The sequence below is a fragment of the Tetrao urogallus genome, assembly GCF_951394365.1.
Source record: "Tetrao urogallus genome assembly, chromosome: Z".
In the NCBI taxonomy this organism is placed as follows: Eukaryota; Metazoa; Chordata; class Aves; order Galliformes; family Phasianidae; genus Tetrao; species Tetrao urogallus.
The window spans coordinates 51,806,987-51,825,118 of NC_136816.1; the positions used below are offsets into that span (position 1 = coordinate 51,806,987).

The 18,132-nt window shown below is 43.2% G+C and overlaps 1 protein-coding gene across 1 annotated transcript; it reads left to right on the top strand.

Moving 5' to 3' along the window:
- Positions 1 to 8,416: 8,416 nt before the first annotated feature.
- Positions 8,417 to 9,834, top strand: S100Z (S100 calcium binding protein Z; the record flags this gene model as incomplete). Its single annotated transcript, XM_079549039.1, has 2 exons — positions 8,417 to 8,557; positions 9,679 to 9,834. 2 exons carry the CDS (start codon positions 8,417 to 8,419, stop codon positions 9,832 to 9,834), a joined length of 297 nt encoding a protein of 98 aa, XP_079405165.1.
- Positions 9,835 to 18,132: the final 8,298 nt, after the last annotated feature.

An 18,132-nucleotide genomic window follows, 5' to 3' on the forward strand; every position in this document is an offset into this window, starting at 1 on the left:
CCAGAGCCACCACTGTGCCCTTTTGCACTTATTTATTTTACTTTTTCTGTTTTCTATTTCTCTCCCAATCCTGTTTATTTTCATATTATTACTGGGCCAACATTTTCAGTTGCTCTGTGTGTACAGTTTTATGTCAGCAAAAAACCTTTATCTCTTCATTATTCACCCCTCCTCTCAGATCACTGATAAACGTGTTGAATAGTGCAGATTCCTGCAGAATTCCATTGGCAGTTTCAGTTCACTTGTACAGATCAATAATTCATTCCTGATATCCTATCTTTCAGTCAGTCATTTCCCTCATGCCACAGCATCCTAGCTCCTTTAAGAGTGAGGAATACTCTCTGTGAACAAGGTAGACAATAAGGAGAGAGGTTATCAACTTATGGTTTCCTCCAGGGAGCATCAGCAGGTTTGAGCTATGACTTCCCTTTACTTTTCCCCAGTACATTATTTCTATTCATGTTCCTAGCATTCTGGTTTTGAGGCTGGACTCCTCTTGATCCACTCTGAACAACACATTTACTGTCAGCATCCCTCTGGGTATCGCAGGGCACCTCTCACATTGACATTCTCCCTGCCCAGTTCCTGCACTGTAGTCCCAAATAAGGTTTCAGAACACGGCTCCCAGGCAGAGTGCATGGTTCATCCACCTTGAGTTCCTCTACAGCTCTGGGGTGAACATCATTCAGTCCTATCAACTCGTTCTGCTTGTTGTGAGGATTTGGCCTACAGCTTCTTCCTCTACTTTGTTCTGGCACAGATCCTTCAGCATGTTCCTTTCTCCATCCTCTGGAAGCCCCAAGCTTCACCACAGTGAAAACACCTGGAAAATACTTACGTCTTTTTCTATGGCTTCACCTTCCCCAGGTACTTGTTCTGTATCCTGAATACCTGCCTGCCCCCAAAATCCCTCTTAAGACTCCTTTATCCCATTGCATTTCAGAGAGACTCTTTTTTTAATTTTTATTTTTAATTTTTTTTAACAGTCTGCTTCTGTAACAGCTCTTGCACATACTACATTACCATGTTCTTTCTTCTTTCAGTCACCGCCCAACCACTGGGATTGGAATTAACTTTGGTTTTCCCACAGCAGGTGATGAGCTTGTGGCGCACTACTAAGGGCCAGATGTTTCCACAATTGCCTGCTGTGGCCTGCCTGCCTCTCATTAGTGGGATATACAGCCTGAGTTCTACAAAGCATGTGCCTAAATCCCATAGGTTGAACGCTGAATGGTGTTAAGCACAAATTATCTACAGAGTTTGTAGCTTTAGCTAACAAGACACAAGTAGCTGGAGTTTGGTTTTTATTTTCTTTTTCTGTATTTTTCTTCTCATTTAGCTTGCAGTTCATAATGCAGACCCTTATGCAGTGCTGTAGTGGTGCAGTAGTGAACCACTTTTAGGTGTCCTGGAGTTTAGGGCCAGTAGTTGCTGGTCACTGCTGGAGTTGAGATCTGGAAGTAGCAGTTCTTCAGCAAGACACTAAGGGGCAGTGCCAGACCAAAATAAGTTTTTCTCATTGGTGCGTACACGAAGAAAACTTTATTTACCTCTTTTTTAAAATATATATATATGTTGACTTCATATCAACAATACCCAGAAATATTGAATCAGTCTCGTCTTAATGCACGACTGATAAGGAAGGAGAGTTTATTTGCCTTTTATCTCAAAACTGGTCTGCTTGATCTCACAGCTTACTGTGAATATGGAAGTGAGTATGGAAAAGCTGCAGAAGCTCCACTTCTGTGGCCACCCACGCATCATGACATGGCCAAGCATACGTGCAAGTGTGCAGTTACATGGTTGGGTCCTTAACTGCTTGGAGGAGCTCACTGCCATCGGAAGCTTGTTCCTAAATTTAATAGCTGCAGAATTTTTAGCCTGAGACTAGAGAAGTATGCAAAGGGACTCTTGAGGCCCATTCCAACCCCTGCGATTCCATGAGCATGTGATTTCTTGAGATTACAAAGCAATGAAAGCACATGCAGGACGTTGTTCAAGGTCTGCAGGTATCCTACATGTTTCCGAGCGCTCAACAGGGGAGAGGATCACCTGTGCTGTTGAAATCATCATGAAGCAGAAAATGAATCCATTGCACATTGGGCCCTTCCAAGGTATCTTCATTAACTAATACATCTCCATCAGCTTTGACATCAACAGTAACTGGCAAACTCTTCTTGTTCCCATGTGCCCATGCATGTGTCAGACCTGAAGTGCCATTCAGGTAGGGGCAGTGTAGGAGAACCACGCACGCTGGAGAATGTGAAGGGGACAGGAATTTTCCTAGTCATCTACTACAACCTGCTAGGTGACATGGCCACTGTCCTGTGACAAAGCCAGCAGGCACCTGCAACTTACCCTGTAAGGAGGGCTACCAATGGTTATGCAGCACAGGCTGTACCTGTCTGCAAAAACCTTGTGGAAGGAACTGGATGTTGAAATGAATTAGGGCAAAGGCTGCTGAATGTTGATACAAGTATGAATGAGTCGGACAGAAATAGCATGTCTCAGGAGGGTGGGTTCCTCTTATGCACCAGTGGAATTATCACAAGGGGTATTGCTATCTTGGCTTTGCTCAGATGGTGACATATCGTAAGGTGACTTAGCATAGCCAGCTGGAGCAGTGTGCACGTTCTCTGGTTACAGAAAGGAGAGTTGTGCTCTGGCCTTCGAACTGGATGCCCTGCTGCTGTAAGAAGCAGAGCTGGCTCTGACTGTGTGGCGTTTTACACTATTTTGGTATTCCTAAGTGTAGACCAGTGGTATTAAAGTAATAAATGGCTTGGCTGATAAATGACATAATAAATACATATGTTTCAGAGGCCTGAGTGGAAGAAAATATTGTATGAGCAGAATATGACTTCATAATTTCAGTTTAGGGTTAGATAAGGCTTTCTAGGCAGTTTTCCAGGTAACAATACATTCCTGTACAATCAAGCATTACTTTCACAGTGTAGTAATGGGTGATTGCTCACAGAGAAAAAGGTGGTTCATTTGTTAGAAGGAAGAGAAGGGAGTAGTGGGTGGTGAAGCAACTGTGCATCTCATATGCAACACTCCAATTCCTGTCCCAAATGAGAAGCATAAGAGAAATGATCACTATGAGAACAAGCAGAGTTCAGTGGGCTAGACATTTCAAATGAAAAGTCATCAGTGCATTTGGAAAAGATATATACAGTCTTGTTCAGCATGGGACTCAGAAAATAATGAGATCAGGGTAAACTCGAGCTGGGCAGTCCTTGAAGTGTAACTTCTCAGAAAAGATCTGTACAGAGAAAATCACCAAATTTAGGTCATAAAAGCTATTAGCAGGATCACAAAATCATAGAATCCTTAGAGTAGGAGGAGACCCTTAAAGGTCATCTAGACAAGCACCCCTGCAGTGAACAGGGACATCCACAGATAGATCAGGTTGCCCAGAGCCTGGTCCACACTGGCCTTGAGTATCTCCAGGGACAGGGTGTCCACCACAGCTCCAGCTCTTTGGTATTCTGCTATCTGTGTGGTTACAGCAGTTTAAAGTCTTGGAGATGTGAACCAGGCTTGTTGGAGACTTATGCCTGATGTAATGAGACAAATCAGTCAACTAGCCAGATACAGAAACAGAACAGAAATGAAAATGCTAGCAATGCTAAAAATGTAAAAATGCTCAATATAACATGAAATGCTGGTTCAAATGTAAGTCTCTTGTAAACTCTTTAATCTATAGAAATAAGCTCTTTATTCTAATCTAGGCTAGTTAATCTAGTGTAAGCTTTTTACTGTCCAGTTTATCTGTCCCTCTGAGTCTTGCAGAGTTGCCTGTTCTTTCCAATCACACCTTTTGCCACTTTGGGGGTACAACATTTATGCAGAACACATGCATCTCAAAAGTGGTGTGAATGTGGGAAAAATAAATGATCACAGGATGTGGGTGGGAGGCTGACTTGTCTTTCCCAGCAGAATAATTACTTGTGAGAAAATATTCTCCACATGTGTTCTGGCAAATGTTGAAAAACAGATGTCCTAAGTTTGAGATTCTCCCACTGAAATTGAGCAGTATTTTATTGCAGGTTAGTCTCTCACTTTATAGGTTGCTCTGGCTTAAAAGCATCCTCTATTATGTTGCTTCAGAAAGAGACTAAAGGGAAAATCACTGTGATGCAAGAAGCCAAAACCTCTCCTTCTTGTCTGTGGAAGTGAAGGGCTGTTGACTTGTATCAGTCATTCTTAAGGAGCAGAGAACAGCATTAAGATTCTCTGCCTGAGGTCTGAGTGCTTCATCCCCATGGAGGAGGGAAGGTGCAACTCCATAGAGACAATGTGTACTTCTAGCTTACTCTGACTAGAAATGAAGGAATCACTCATAGCTGGTTTGGTCTTTTCTCAAATTTACACAACAAGAAAAAGCCTTCGTCTCTCAGCAGCCTCCAGTGAACAATCGGATGGATTACTCATTCTGTAAGGCTTGTGTGTATTAATGCTTAACCAAAGATGACAGAATTCAGTCCTATGTAGAAGTTTTGACATGCCGTGTGGAAAATCTGCTCTTCTGATTCTGACAGCCATTAATTTTGCAGTGTAGTCTTTAATATTGCAGTGTGCACATTAATATCACTTTATTCATTAGGAGAAGGGCGCAGCTGGAGCAGTCTGCAAGGGGCCAGCATGTGACATATAGGATACACAAAAACATGGAACTAGATTAGGTAAGTCAGGCAACAGGCTGCTTTCTGGTTTATTTTTGAGTTAGGCTGAGGGATAATGAGTATTTGAAGATAATTTATAATGTCAGTGAAGTCACTTCTTGGTGGTGGTGACAGTACAAGAACGGCCAGTGGCCATGTTCACAACTTGGGATGTCCATACTGAATATTACATCTTCTCTAGGGAGGTAATGCAGCAGAACTGTAGGTTACCTAAGAATCTCTGAAAATTCTGTCCGTGAAGGTTTTTAAGATTTAGCAAGATAAGCCCATAGCTAACTTCATCTGGTAACCATTCTACTTTGAGCAATAGGTGGGATGAGGCATGGTCAGTTTGGACACTAATGAAGAAAGTACCAATCTTTTCTATGTCTCCAATCACTGCAATTCTGCTCTGTCAGCCATGTGTCTGCCCTGGCGCCACTCCTGTGCTCACCCTGGTGCAAACCAGAGAGCAGGGTAGGATCAGTGGGGAAGTGGTGGCTACTAATATATCATTGGTTCTTGCCCTGATACAGAAATGCTCTTCTCTCAGGCCACAATGCCCTTAGTTATCTTCAGTGCTTATCAGATAGCATATCAAAAAATGATTATCAAGAGTTTTGGATGAAGAGTTCAAAATAGTGGATTGATAATCATGAACTTTGAGTAGCTTCTGGGATCTGCCCTCAGAGGAGCAGGGAGATCCCTGCTGTCACTGGAGCCACCAGCAGGATTTTAATAGCTGGAAAGGGAGTGGGGTGGACAGAACAAATGAAAGGATATGTTAATAAACAAGCTCAGTGCAGCTGCTCTTTCTGTAGATACAATCCTCCAACATGGGTTAGAGAGTTCCTTACACAATTAGCTTTAGTGAAAGTAGCTAGTGAAAGAGACAACACAGATTGTATCACTGTGTAAATTATTGAGTTGATGTTCTGGAGATAACAGAGAAAGCCCTTCTTTCTTCTGTCCTGAGGATAGCAGCTCTGAAAGACTATACGAGCTGCTTGAAAGTTGCACCTCCTGTAGACTCTGCTTAAATAATTAATTGCAATATTCATAAGGCAGAGGATATGTTTAATACATAGAAAAACAGGAGGATTGTGTAAATATGTGTTGACTTAGCTGTGTTTCTTTCTGGCTGTGGGTGAAGATGTTGAATAAATAACAACAACAAAAAGGTGTTTTACTGTTTGTTTGAATAATATTCGTGAACAGTAGTTGTTGTCATTAGCGAATCACAGCCCTTCATGTCCGTAGATGCATAAAGAACAGTCTCTCTTGATATATTTTTTTCTTAGCATCGGCAATGGCACAGTGCATGCACAGCTGCAATGCAGCTGATACCACAAGCATCCCTCACCACATACAGAAGGGGAATGGAGGGCACTCTTCCCCAGAACTCACCTGATTTCAGGGGCTGATAGATTCTTTTTGTTGTGGATCAACATCCAGGCTAGCTTCCATTAGGACCTGTCCTCCAACGGACGTGTCTCCTCCTCCTAGCCCAGTGAGAATCACAGTCACAGTGATAGGAAATGAAGCACTGCTGTGTGCGTCCACAGAGACCTCTATCCAAATGAGCCTGCCTACTGCTTCAGAAGCAAAGCTTCACGTGCAGTCACCTCCCATACTGCTGGATTCAGCATTTTGTGAGGCATCCCTTTTCCCAGAGCACATCCTTGCCCATCAGACAAGTCCTTGCCCAAGACCCCTCCCGCTGTGGAGGCTTCTTGCAGCAGCACAGATGAGAGAGGCATATCTGGGGGCAGAGGAGACAGACAGAAGTGTGGGCTGAGATCTGCTGGGCGCTTAAAATTATGAGTGGCTGGAAGCTTTCAGAAACAACAGTGTAGCCCATCTCCTTCTCTGTCCTCCAGGCTGGGATAAAAAAGAGAAGTAGCCACAGCTGTGTTTCCTGTAACTGTTCTTCTGTGCAATTTTGTTTGATGAATATGCATATGCAACAGGTGGAAAACTTTTTGGAGAGAAACCAAACTCAAGCAAGAAGCTGTGTGCTAAACCCAGGGTGCTCTCCTTAGAGTCTCTGGAATTCAGTTCAACTGAGTTGACAGAAATTGACTCAGGTCCACAGATCTGAGCAGTTCTAGCCACATCTTTATATGAAAATGATACTATGATTCAATGATTCTATGATTCTATGGCAAGAACTTTGACAAAACCAGCGTTTTAAGCTTGTTGAGACATCTGACAGTAAACGTCTCAAAGGGTTTGGTGCAAACTCAACAACAAGCCTACATTTGATCCTGAAGTATCCTTGAGGATGAGCTGCCAGTGCCCAGGCACTCTGGCTCTCTGCTGTAGAACTGTGGAGAGATTAAGAGGTGTTTTTGAAAATGGAATATGTTATTCCATACAGACTTACATTTATTGTTTGTATTTACTAGTTTTTACTTTCAGGCCTCTGGATATATATTTTTGTAAGAGGTTAAAAGATAAAAAAAAAATCTTGAGTGTCCACACACAACCCTGTATGCGGCCTGGTGAATATTTAAGTGACCTATCTAGAGCAAGGACTTTCACAGCACACAGTAGGCAACTGCAGAGCGAAACAGAAGACCTGTCTGTGTGACAATTATACGTCTGTCCCTATATGTGTAATCCACCCTCTCAGCCTGATAAACAGAAGCCTGTGTGTGGGCTTTGAACAGAAGGTGGCCACCACCTTCTAAGCTGAGTGTTTATCTTCAAACACTTCACCACACCTCTAAAGCAGGTAAGTCTTGGTCTTTGCATTGTAATATTGCTCATGACTCCAGTCTTACTTTGAGTTTCATTCTGCCTTTTTAAGCTCTCTTCTGGGGCTTAATCAGAACAATATTTCCCTTTTCCTTTCACTTTGTTTCTATTTTTCACATTTTTTTTTGTTTTTGTTCTTTTAATGTCAGTTACTCACTAATGAATTACATTACATTTGTCTTTTCTGTTTTAGTGGTGCTTCCCTTTCTTTTTTCTTACTGCATGCTTGATGAAACAAGCCCTATAGCTTATATTTGCTTATTTCAAGTAATTTACAGAGATGAAAGAAAAAAACATCTCAAACCAGTACCAAATAAAGCAAAAGCTGATGCCCATACCCTTGCACATTTTTATAATCAGTGACTTTCCTCCAACCACCATAGAAATATCAGGGGCATCCTGTATAAATAATGTCTCCTTCAGCTGCTGTTTTCTGTTGATTCTAATTTTTCGTGGAAACTTCTGTATGAGCCACATGGTGCCTTCATCATGTTTGAATTTTCAGCTATGGGTGCAAGAGGTTTCTTTTTGTAGCAAGTGTATTTGCAGTAGAACGCTCTCTTCAATAAGAGCTTTCCTTTCTCTGTACCTTTTAGAGGTAAATGCAAATGAATTCAGGATGATATTTTATTTTCATAGAATCAGAGAATGGCTTGGGTTGGAAGTGATTTCAATTTCATCTTCATTTGCCTGCTGTAGGGGGCCTGCTTTGCAGGGGGGCTGGACTCAATTATCTCTGGAAGTCCGTTCCAACCCCTACAGTTGTGATTCTGTGATCTAGTTCCAGTCCCCAGTTTTATTGCTATTTTTTAATAACATAGCCTTTTCACATGCACATGGTAGAACGGATCAGCAGAAGACTCATTTTCTCTGCACTGGTGACAATGCCCATCCATGCTAGTTCTCATCCCTTCTCCATGTCATGACTTTGGCTCCTATGCCACGTTGCTGACTCTGGGTTTTTGCCCCACAGCTCTCCTGCTCCTGCCATGTCCACTCCACTGGAGGATGCCATGAATACCTTCATCAGGATTTTTCATCACTACTCTGGCAAAGAAGGTGACAGATACAAGCTGAGCAAAAGAGAGCTCAAGGAACTCCTCACCAGGGAGCTCACTGACTTCCTTTCTGTAAGATGCAGCTCCTGAGTCTCTGAGTTTCTGTTTCTCAGGTGGGATAAACATCTATCAAAGTGTTCAGGAACGGCATCTCCTTACACTGCACACATCGTGCCACAGCCTCTCAGATGACAGTTGTCTTTGAGAGATGGAGAGAGGGAGATGAGATCAAATATCCCATTTGAAAAGTGGAAAGTTGAAAAGGCAGAATATGTCCTTCAAAGAATCAATTCCAGCAACTAGCTCTCAGCAGACAAGAAAGCAGTTTGCATACCATGGTCATGTAGTGTGGGATCCAAGGTCTCTCATATTCCTAGAGGCTTATAACTGCATCACAGACAACTGTTACACAGGTTTGTGGGAAACTGCAAACAATACAGCTGCTTGTCTGCCCTGCAGAGAGATTCTAAGAAAACCTCCCAGTGATCAGCCTTTCATATGAATTTCTTTACACATTTGTTATGTTCTTCATTATGCAGCAATTGATGCTTTATGGAATGATAATTTGATTCATAACTGTTTTTTTCTGAAGCCTCTGAACTGTAAGCATTGTTCTGAGACCCATTACCGTCAGCAGGATTTTTTCATACCCTTATACCTCCATTTCCTTGAATAGGATTTTCTTTTAGTCTTAGCTACTGATTTACTATTATGAGATTGGCTGCCCTTACTTTCACTGCGTAGGATGTGCTCTTTGTTAAGTAGAAACCTTCTGAATGTGATCAGTGGAGGTATAATACAACTACTTATGAACATGTTTTTTAGGAATGATGTAGAGAAATAAGCATCGCAGATCAGACTTGTCAAAATAAATCAGTGCTCAGTAGCTCCTCAAATCTGTTTGATCCATTTCTGTACCCATTTAGTACCTGTATTTCTCCTAAGAGCTGCACAGTCTCCAGTTTCTGTTACTGTGCATCTCTGGGACTCCAGATCTGTGTTTTTAATGTTACACTTCATGGTATGTTAGTATTCAGGTGCATAATTCCCTCACTCTTTTATTTCATAGCACCTGGGCTGTGACGTACCATCTGGTTTGCTGTAATTATGCACTCAAGATCTACACAGCTAAGACAGTTTTGTTTGTTTGTTTGTTTGTTTGTTTTTGTTTTTTTCTTATTTTTTCTTTTCAGGGCCAAAACGATCCTCATCTTGTTGATAAGATTATGAACGATCTGGATTCCAATAAAGACAATGAAGTGGATTTTAATGAATTTATGACTCTGGTTGCAACTCTGACTGTGGCTTGTAACGATTTCTTTGAAGAACAGCTAGAAGAAGGATTTTAATGATGCTGTATAAAATCAGTCTTCTGGTCACAAATGCAATAAACCATGACTAGTTAGGTAGTGCTCATTAGCATTTGGTGAACACAAACCATCATCACTCCGATTGCTACAGCTGCAAAACTCTTGTGGACCAGATCAGCAGCTGGTGTAAGCTGGACCAAAGGCAGCTTACACTACCTGAAGTCTGGCTGTTAGTATTTTCAGCCTTTGCACTGTTGTAATACACCTTTGTCAGTTCCCCAGTCCAGGCCTGGGGTGACAGATTGTTTGGCAGGAGTTAAGATTTCTATTTCATAACTGTCGGTGTGATATAAAAGGAACATTTATGTTACTTACATTGCTTCTGAACTGGAAAATCTGGAATGAGTTGTAAAACTTGCAATTGAATTTTCAGTCATTCTGTAACAATATCTTTCTCCAGGTCACAAAACTTGTTTGTTTCTTAAACACTTCTACTCATTCTAACCCAATTGTTGGATGCTGCTCTGTACTCCCTGCTCTCCTGTGTTTCAGACATGGCCACAACTGCCTTTATCCACCCAAGCAGATGGCACTGTGTGCCACAGTTATGGGTTTGTTCTCCCCACTTCCCCAGCTTCCATTCCATTGTGTGGGTATTACTGCACCTCAGCAGTCCAGCTCTTCATTCCGCACAAATTAATTTGTTCATCTGATAAATTATTCAAATGCATAGGGGATTTAGTCAGCGAGCTGCTCTAAGTGTTGATGGAAGAGCCAGGTTTCAGAGGAAAGGTAAATGCCTTCACTATTCTGGCACCCATAAGAGAAGGATTTTGTGAAGGATATCATGATGAGATCCCAGGGTACAGCTTCATCATGTGAGTCATCTGATGGAACAATGATTTCATCTCATGCAGATCCAAATCCCTGCATAAATGTGGCACAGGAGGAGGCAGTGGGACCCTCTGACCAGGCATGGACGGAGAAGGACTCCATTTCAATGCTAATCTGTGCATGGACTGAAATGCATCTATATCTAAACTTCTGCTTGAACATGCTTCCGAATATCTGCAGTCCTCAGTGGCAGGTTGTCATGCTTTTGCTTTGCATGGAGAGCTTTCTTTGTTCTTGTTTTGTTATTAGTTCAAACTGTAATAAAAGATGTTTGAGTTAAGTCAGGATGTTCTGTTTGTAAGTGATAAGAATAACTCTCAATGAAGATGTGCCCTACTAGGGAACATCCCCAGGTCCCTGGATATTATTCCGTAAAGACTGTAATAGTTGTATAGAATTACATATTGTAACGTGATGCAATTTATTATGAGAAAAGGATTCTGTTACGTGTAGCAAATATACAAACAGGTAGAAATCATCTCCAGAAATAGGCCACCAGCAGATGGTGTTATCCTGGAAAGAAAAAGTTTCGCAGAGCCAGATCACATTGTCTCTTTAACTCACCAGTGATGGTGATAAGGATTCATGAGAGATCTTACACAGAAATGCTGGAAAAGTGTACTTGACTGAAAGCAGTCACGCAACATTTTGCCCCCTCTGATGCTGTGCGCTTTAGTATCACTGCAGTTCTTGGACCAGGGAGGCAGAAGGATCAGCCTTTATGGTCTTCCATGGGCTTCCTGCAGGCTGCTCCTGGTCTCCCAGTTTCCCCTTCCTCTATGGGTAGAGGAGGGACAGCAGTCTAAAACTTCAACCCAAGGCTGCAAGGAGACGCATTTTCTCAGAGAGGGCTCTGAGCAAGAGCTCTTTTGCAAAGAAGCTCCAGCTAGTCCGTAAACAGCCTGCCTACCCCTGGTGGGACCAAGGATGCTCAGCAGCTCATGCACTGAGCAGAGTTCTGAAAAATCACAGCTGCTGGTGGCACACTGCTGAGGTCAGGCAGGGGGATGTTCCACAGAGCCACCTCCTCAGCTGTGCAAATTGGAACCAAGTGCAGCCTGCTTCCTCTGCAGAAAGGGCTTGCACTTCTCTTTACCCCTCTCCACCAGGGGCTCATTCCTCTGCCATTCCTCCTCCAGCCATACCAATCACTGATGCATTTGCAGACAGCACTTCCATTAGAGATACATGAAATCTTTCTCTTCTGGGAAAGATCACCTGGAAGTATTGAACCACCTTAGAACCGGAAACAAGGCAATGAGCAATCCTCTTTTTTGCAAGGAAGACTGCATTCAGCCACCTATACTGGACCTGCAGTATGGTGTTTGCACTGCCAGCCTTGAACAGCTGCTTTACCCTGCAGATGTGCTTTTAACTGCTCTTTAAAGAAGAGCTATCTTCTGTAAATATGAAGCCATTATTTTTTTCTTATTGTTTACAGACACTTTTTTTTGCTGACTTCAAGCATGCATCCAGGAGCCCCCTTAAAGCGGAGTGGAGCCCCCTTGAAGTGGAGACTTGTTGTGTGACTTCCTCCAAAGTTCCTCAGCTTTAGGAAAGATGTCTTATTCTGGGCATTTTTTCATTTGTGTTATCAAACTGTCTGAAAAATCAATAGAAAAATGAACACTGCAGTATGGCCTGGTCTTTTCAAGTAACATTAAAGACCAATAAAAATTCAGCAATGCCAAACATGATCTTTTCAAGCTACTGTGAAATTGTTTTGCCTGACACCCAAAAAGCTGATTTTGAGAAGATAAATTGCATTACCTTGAAAGCCTCAGCCATTGCCATTTCCTTTTATATAAGTTCAAAGAATACTTGAAGTGGTGCTGAAACTTGGTGCATAAAGTTTGAGGAAGCATTGGTAAAGAAAGCGTATATAACATCTTTGAATCTTGTATCCTGTTGCTGATCTTGAAGCACCGCTTGTGACACCACTGGGATGAGGAGTGGTCCCTCCAGGTTCTAACTTACCAGCCAGATCAACAGGAAGGCAACACCTTCACTTTTTAGCATCTAGAAGGTATCCAGCCCAATGGGCTAATCATACCAAATCATAGAATGGATCGGGTTAGATGGGACCTCAAAGATTATCTAGTTTAAAGCCCCACCATAAGCAAGGTTGCTACCCACCAGCTCAGGCTGCCCAGGGCCCCATCCAACCTGGCCTTGAATGCCTCCAGAGATGGGGCATCTACAGCTTCTCTGGGAAGTCTGTGCCAGTGCCTCGCTGCCCTCTGAGTAAAAGGTTTCTTCCTAACATGTAAGCTAAATCTCCCTTCTTTTAATTTAAAAACATTCTCCATTGTCCTGTCACTAGCAGACCATGTAAAAAGTCAGTTCCTCTTCTGCTTGTGCCTTAGCATTTCTTCCAGGAGGATCTGCTCCATGATGTTCCCATGCACAGACATGAAGCTTACCAGAGTGCATTTCCATGGGTCTTCCTTTCTCTCTTTCCTATACATAGGAGTGATGTTTCTCATTTTCCCGTCACTGGGGAATTCCCATGATAGACTTCTCAGATATTATGTAGAGTGTCTTGGAGACCACATTAGCCAGTTCCTTCAGAGCCCTGGGGTGCTTTCTCCACTCTTACCTCCGCTTAGAAGTTCAGGAATATGAGAGGTGTAGGAATCCTGTCTCCTACTGAAGGCATAGGCAAAAACTAATTAAGTACCTCACCCTTTTCCATGTCTGAGGATACCAGTTCTCCATTTTCATTTATTAGAGAGAGTACATTCTCCTTTGCCTGTCTCTTCTACCCATTGTATACAAATAACCCCTTCTTGTTATTTTTCACATCCCTCACAAATTTTTAATACTATCTGCATCCTGACTTACCTGATTTCATCTCTGTACATCCAGACAGCATCCCTATTTTCTTCCCAGGCCACCGTCCCCACTTCCACTGCTTATACTTTTCCCTTTTTTTCCCCTCAGCCTGATTAACATGCCCTTGCTCATCCATGCTGGCTTCCGGCCTTGTCTGCACAATTTCTTATTCTGGGGGATGGAGAGCTCTTGTGCTCTCAGAAAGGTGTCCTTGAAGAACTGCCAACTCTGTTCTGTTGTAACTAAGACAGTTTCCCAGTAAATCTCATCCATTAATTTCTAACACAGCCTGGAGTTAACTCTCATGATGTTCAGGGTCCTGACTCCATTCCTTACCAGACTCATATCCCTTGAGATGATAAAATCAGCCAGGATGTGGTTACTACAATCAAAAGTGCCTCCAGCCTTAACCTCTTTTCAGGCTCTACGTCAGACACCACCAAGTCCTGTAGCGCTTCACCTTCGGTTGCACTGTCCAATACCTGAACCAGAAAGCTTTCATCAGTCGACTCCAGAAGTCTCCTGGATCACTTTCAGCCCCTCATGTTGTTTCCCCAGTACATATCTGAATGTTTGAAATCCCTCAACAAGATGAGAGCCTGCAAGTGCAACACCCCCTGTAGCAAGAAGGCCTCACCTTACAGACTCCCTTTGATCAGGCAGCCTATTGTAGATCCCAGGCACCAGATGTCCTTTTTTGGCCCAGTCCCTAATCTTAATCCATAGGCTGTGACTCTTTCTCAGAATCAGCTCCTCACAGTCTACCCTTCTTCTTAACATAGAGGGCAACTCCCCTACCCCTTCTACCTTGTCTGCCCCTTCTATAAAGCTTACAGACCTCAACGGTGGTATTCCAATTATGAGAGTCAAAGAATCATAGAATCATAGAATCATAGAATCATAGAATCATAGAATCATAGAATCATAGAAGCATAGAATCATAGAATCGTAGAACTGGGTTGAAAAGGACCACAATGATCATCTAGTTTCATCCCCTCTGCTATGTGCAGGGTCACCAACCACCAGACCAGGCTGCCCAGAGCCACATGCAGCCTGGACTTGAATCCCTCCAGGGATGGGGCATCCACAACCTCCTTGGGCAACCTGTTCCAGTGCATCACTATTTCCACCTAATATTTAACCTAAACCTCCCCTGTCTCATTTTAAGACCATTCCCCCTTGTCCTATCACTATCCACCCTTGTAAACAGCCGTTTCTGCTCATAAAGGTGAGAAAAAGAAAAGCAGCCTAGGATTATGAGAATGGAGGATGACGTGCACAGCTCTTCAGACTGGGAAATCCAGATGGGGCTGCCTTTCATGTTCTGGTGCGTAACTTCTCGTTCTTGGTAGCCTTACTCATAGGCTAGCAAACTCACTGATCTGTCAGTGTGGTATCTGCTCCTTACAGACGTGCAAGGACTTTTGCTTTTCTCCCTTGAGAAAGCAATTATTTCCTCCTGGCAAGGGCTCCCAGATCTCCCCCTGTGCCAAAAGACTGCTGTGCGTCTGCAGCCATGGTAGCAGTTGGGGGTCTGTGCAGTCCCCGTGGGACAGACTGCACTCAAGTATGTGCACTGTCTCAAAACCCAGTGCACATACTTCAGTGAAGCATGGTCCTGGAGCTTCCCAAGCAGAAGGAGATTCATACTCTGGTCCACAGCAGGTCACTCCCCTCCCATATCAGAGCCCTTCCCACCGTGAGAGCTGCAGAGCATGCCAGCATACAGCAGAGCATGGCCAGGAGCAGAATTCCTGGCCATGGCTCCAGCCCATGGCCCCAGCCTGTCACCACGCAGAAATTGTTCAGCTCCCCTCAGATTCTCACCCAGAAAACACGGGTAAAAGGTCACACACAAGACTTGCCTCTGAAATCAGATTGATCTATATAAAGGTTTTTGACTGGCAGGAAAATTTTTTAGGCTGTAATGTGACATCATGTGCATGTCTAATAAGTGGCTTGATTGACAGACCAACAATTCAAAATGTGTCTTCAGGGATAATTAAGTCTGTTGAGTGACACTGTGCTACTTGAAGAAAAAAGGGATCACATTTTCAATCTTGTCTTTCTTTTGCCACATGATACTGCCTGAGAGGAAATATTCTGTTTATGATCGGGTAATCTTTTTTTCTAAGCTAGAACATTTCACCTCTATGGTGGGTTACATGTCCTTGGGTAGCCATCAGACAGAGCAGATGAACAAACTTCTGCAGATACATGCGAGAAGAAAGAACTCTTTTTAAGTACCAAATTCCAGCCACCTGCAACCAGTTGTGAAAGAGAGGCAGCTCCCGAGGCAGGGAGCTGCAGCTGCATCCACTTGTTTTTCCCTACCAAGTAGATTCTCAGCTGATGTAAAAAAACAAAGCCTACTGCACTTACTGGCATAATTTTGCAACAGCTGAGGACATGCACTTATGACTTCAAATTAGCCTTCAGTGGAAAGTTGTGCTTCTGTTAGCTGGTTGGCTAAATAAGGAGATGTCTATAAAACTGCAAGTGTTGCAGTAAAACAGCTGAGAGAAAGCAAGAGTGGTTGTTCCTCAGATTGTAGGTACTTAGAGGGCAAGTAGGCAGAAGATGTTCCTGTAGTATGCCTGCCTGCTTTAAATTCTAGGCTGTCCTTGTAGGTCCTGATCATCTTCATAGGCTGCAGAGGAAATTGTCACAGCATAGCTCTCCACCTACCTGTGGAGTCTACCTTAAATCTCCTTGTTTAGGATGACGCTACACTCACATCTGTTTCATGAAAAATGCAGTGTGGAAATGTGGACTACAGCTATGGCAAGAAGAACCTGCATATAGGACAAGCTGCAAAGAGCTGAAGAGCAGCTGAACCATCTGGAACGTTAAATGAGGCTGTGTTTTGGGAACTGAAAAATGGCCAAAAAATTGAGAATACTGCAGAAAAATGCATTTTCCCCAGCTTTGGCTGTAGGCATAGAGTGGCAGCAGCAAATACGTCCATAAGTTGAGCAAAGTGTGGTTGGAGGAGATGCAGGGCAGGAGAACTTGGCCTTGTTAAACAGTTAGTGCTTTGACTAAGTGAAACTAAAGGGTTTTTTGGCTTTGCATTGGTGACCTATTCTGTAGTTGTGAATCAAAGAAAATTTCTGATATTTTTGGCATCCCAGTGAAAAGATTAATGGAAAGAAAAATCATCAGTCTTTCAAAGCCAAGTTTGACTTCTGCTTACGAGTCTAAAAACAGGTTGGCAGACTTGAGATGAAGGATGATTGTGAAACTTCTATCAAATGTTAAGGTATCTCCAGGCTTCTGGATGTTGAAGAGTGCTGACCAGGTGATCTAAAATCATGTAGAATCATAGAATTATAAAATGATTTAGGTTGGAAGGGACCTTAAAGATTATCAAGCTCCTGCCATGGGCAGGGCTGCCATCCATCAGCTCAGGCTGCCCAGGACAATATGGCTTTGAACACCTCTAGGGACAGGGCATCCACAGTTTCTCTGGGCAGCTGTGCCAGCACCTCTTTGCACCTTTGTCTTACTGCAATCAAACTGTGTAAAGTCAGATCCCCTCCTGCTTATCCCCTCCTTCACCTACTGGAAGGCCACATTGAGGGCTTCCTGGAGTCTTCACTTCTCCTAGCTAAACAAGCCCAGTTCCCTTAACCTTTCCTCATAGGAGAGGTGTTCCAGCCTGCTGACCTTCTTGGTGGCCCTCCTCTGGACCCGCTCCAAGAGCTCCTGTACTGGGGGCCCCAGGCCTGGACACAGTACTGCAGATGGGGCCTCACAAGAGCCAAGTACAGGGGAACAGTCAGCTCCCTCTGTCTGCTGGCCACCTTTCTTTTGATACAGACCAGCCCTTCAGTGTTTGTTTTTCTACACTGACAAAAAACATTCTGGTATTTTCTACTAGGTGAAGGAATCTCATACTTGTGACAAAGGGCTAAGCAGTAGGAGCAGTTGTGAGGATAAATTCACTCACACTGTTTCATGTTTCATTCATCACTGCACTGGGCATCTCTTACCTGGCTCATATTCAGTAGTTGAACTGTATTCCACTCCAACATTTTGCTGAGTTTCACCTTAATACTTACAACTACTGGAGCCTATTGTGTTGAATCATGCCTCCTTCTCTGGGTGAGACAGACTCAGCCAAGGAGACAGCTACTTCAGCTGAGAAGTATTCATCCTTGAATGAGAAAATTATCTTAACACATTTTGAAGGGGTTTTTGTCAGACAGGAAGTTTGTTCTTCACACTGATTCCCTTCTAACAGATTTTGTGAAGTGCTAAGAGATTTCAATACATCTGACAAATGCATTTTGTATACTAAAGTGATCTCAGCATTGAAAACAAAATGACAAATGTTCTGGTAATGCAGAGCAGAATTATGGGTTTGGGGAAGAGAAGTAGCAATGGAGGACTCTGCAACATTGCCTGCTGTGCAGATCCCACGCATGACATTGCCTTCAAGTAATGTCTGGGTAGGTGTGTCCTGGGAAGGAGATGTCCTTCCGTGAGGACACTGGTTCTGATCTGGGCTGCGAGAGGTGAAGGCTGACTTAGCCCAGCACTGATCTGTTGAGACTCAGCCTTGGAGCTTCTAACAGGTCGCTTGTGCCAGAGCCACACTGAGCC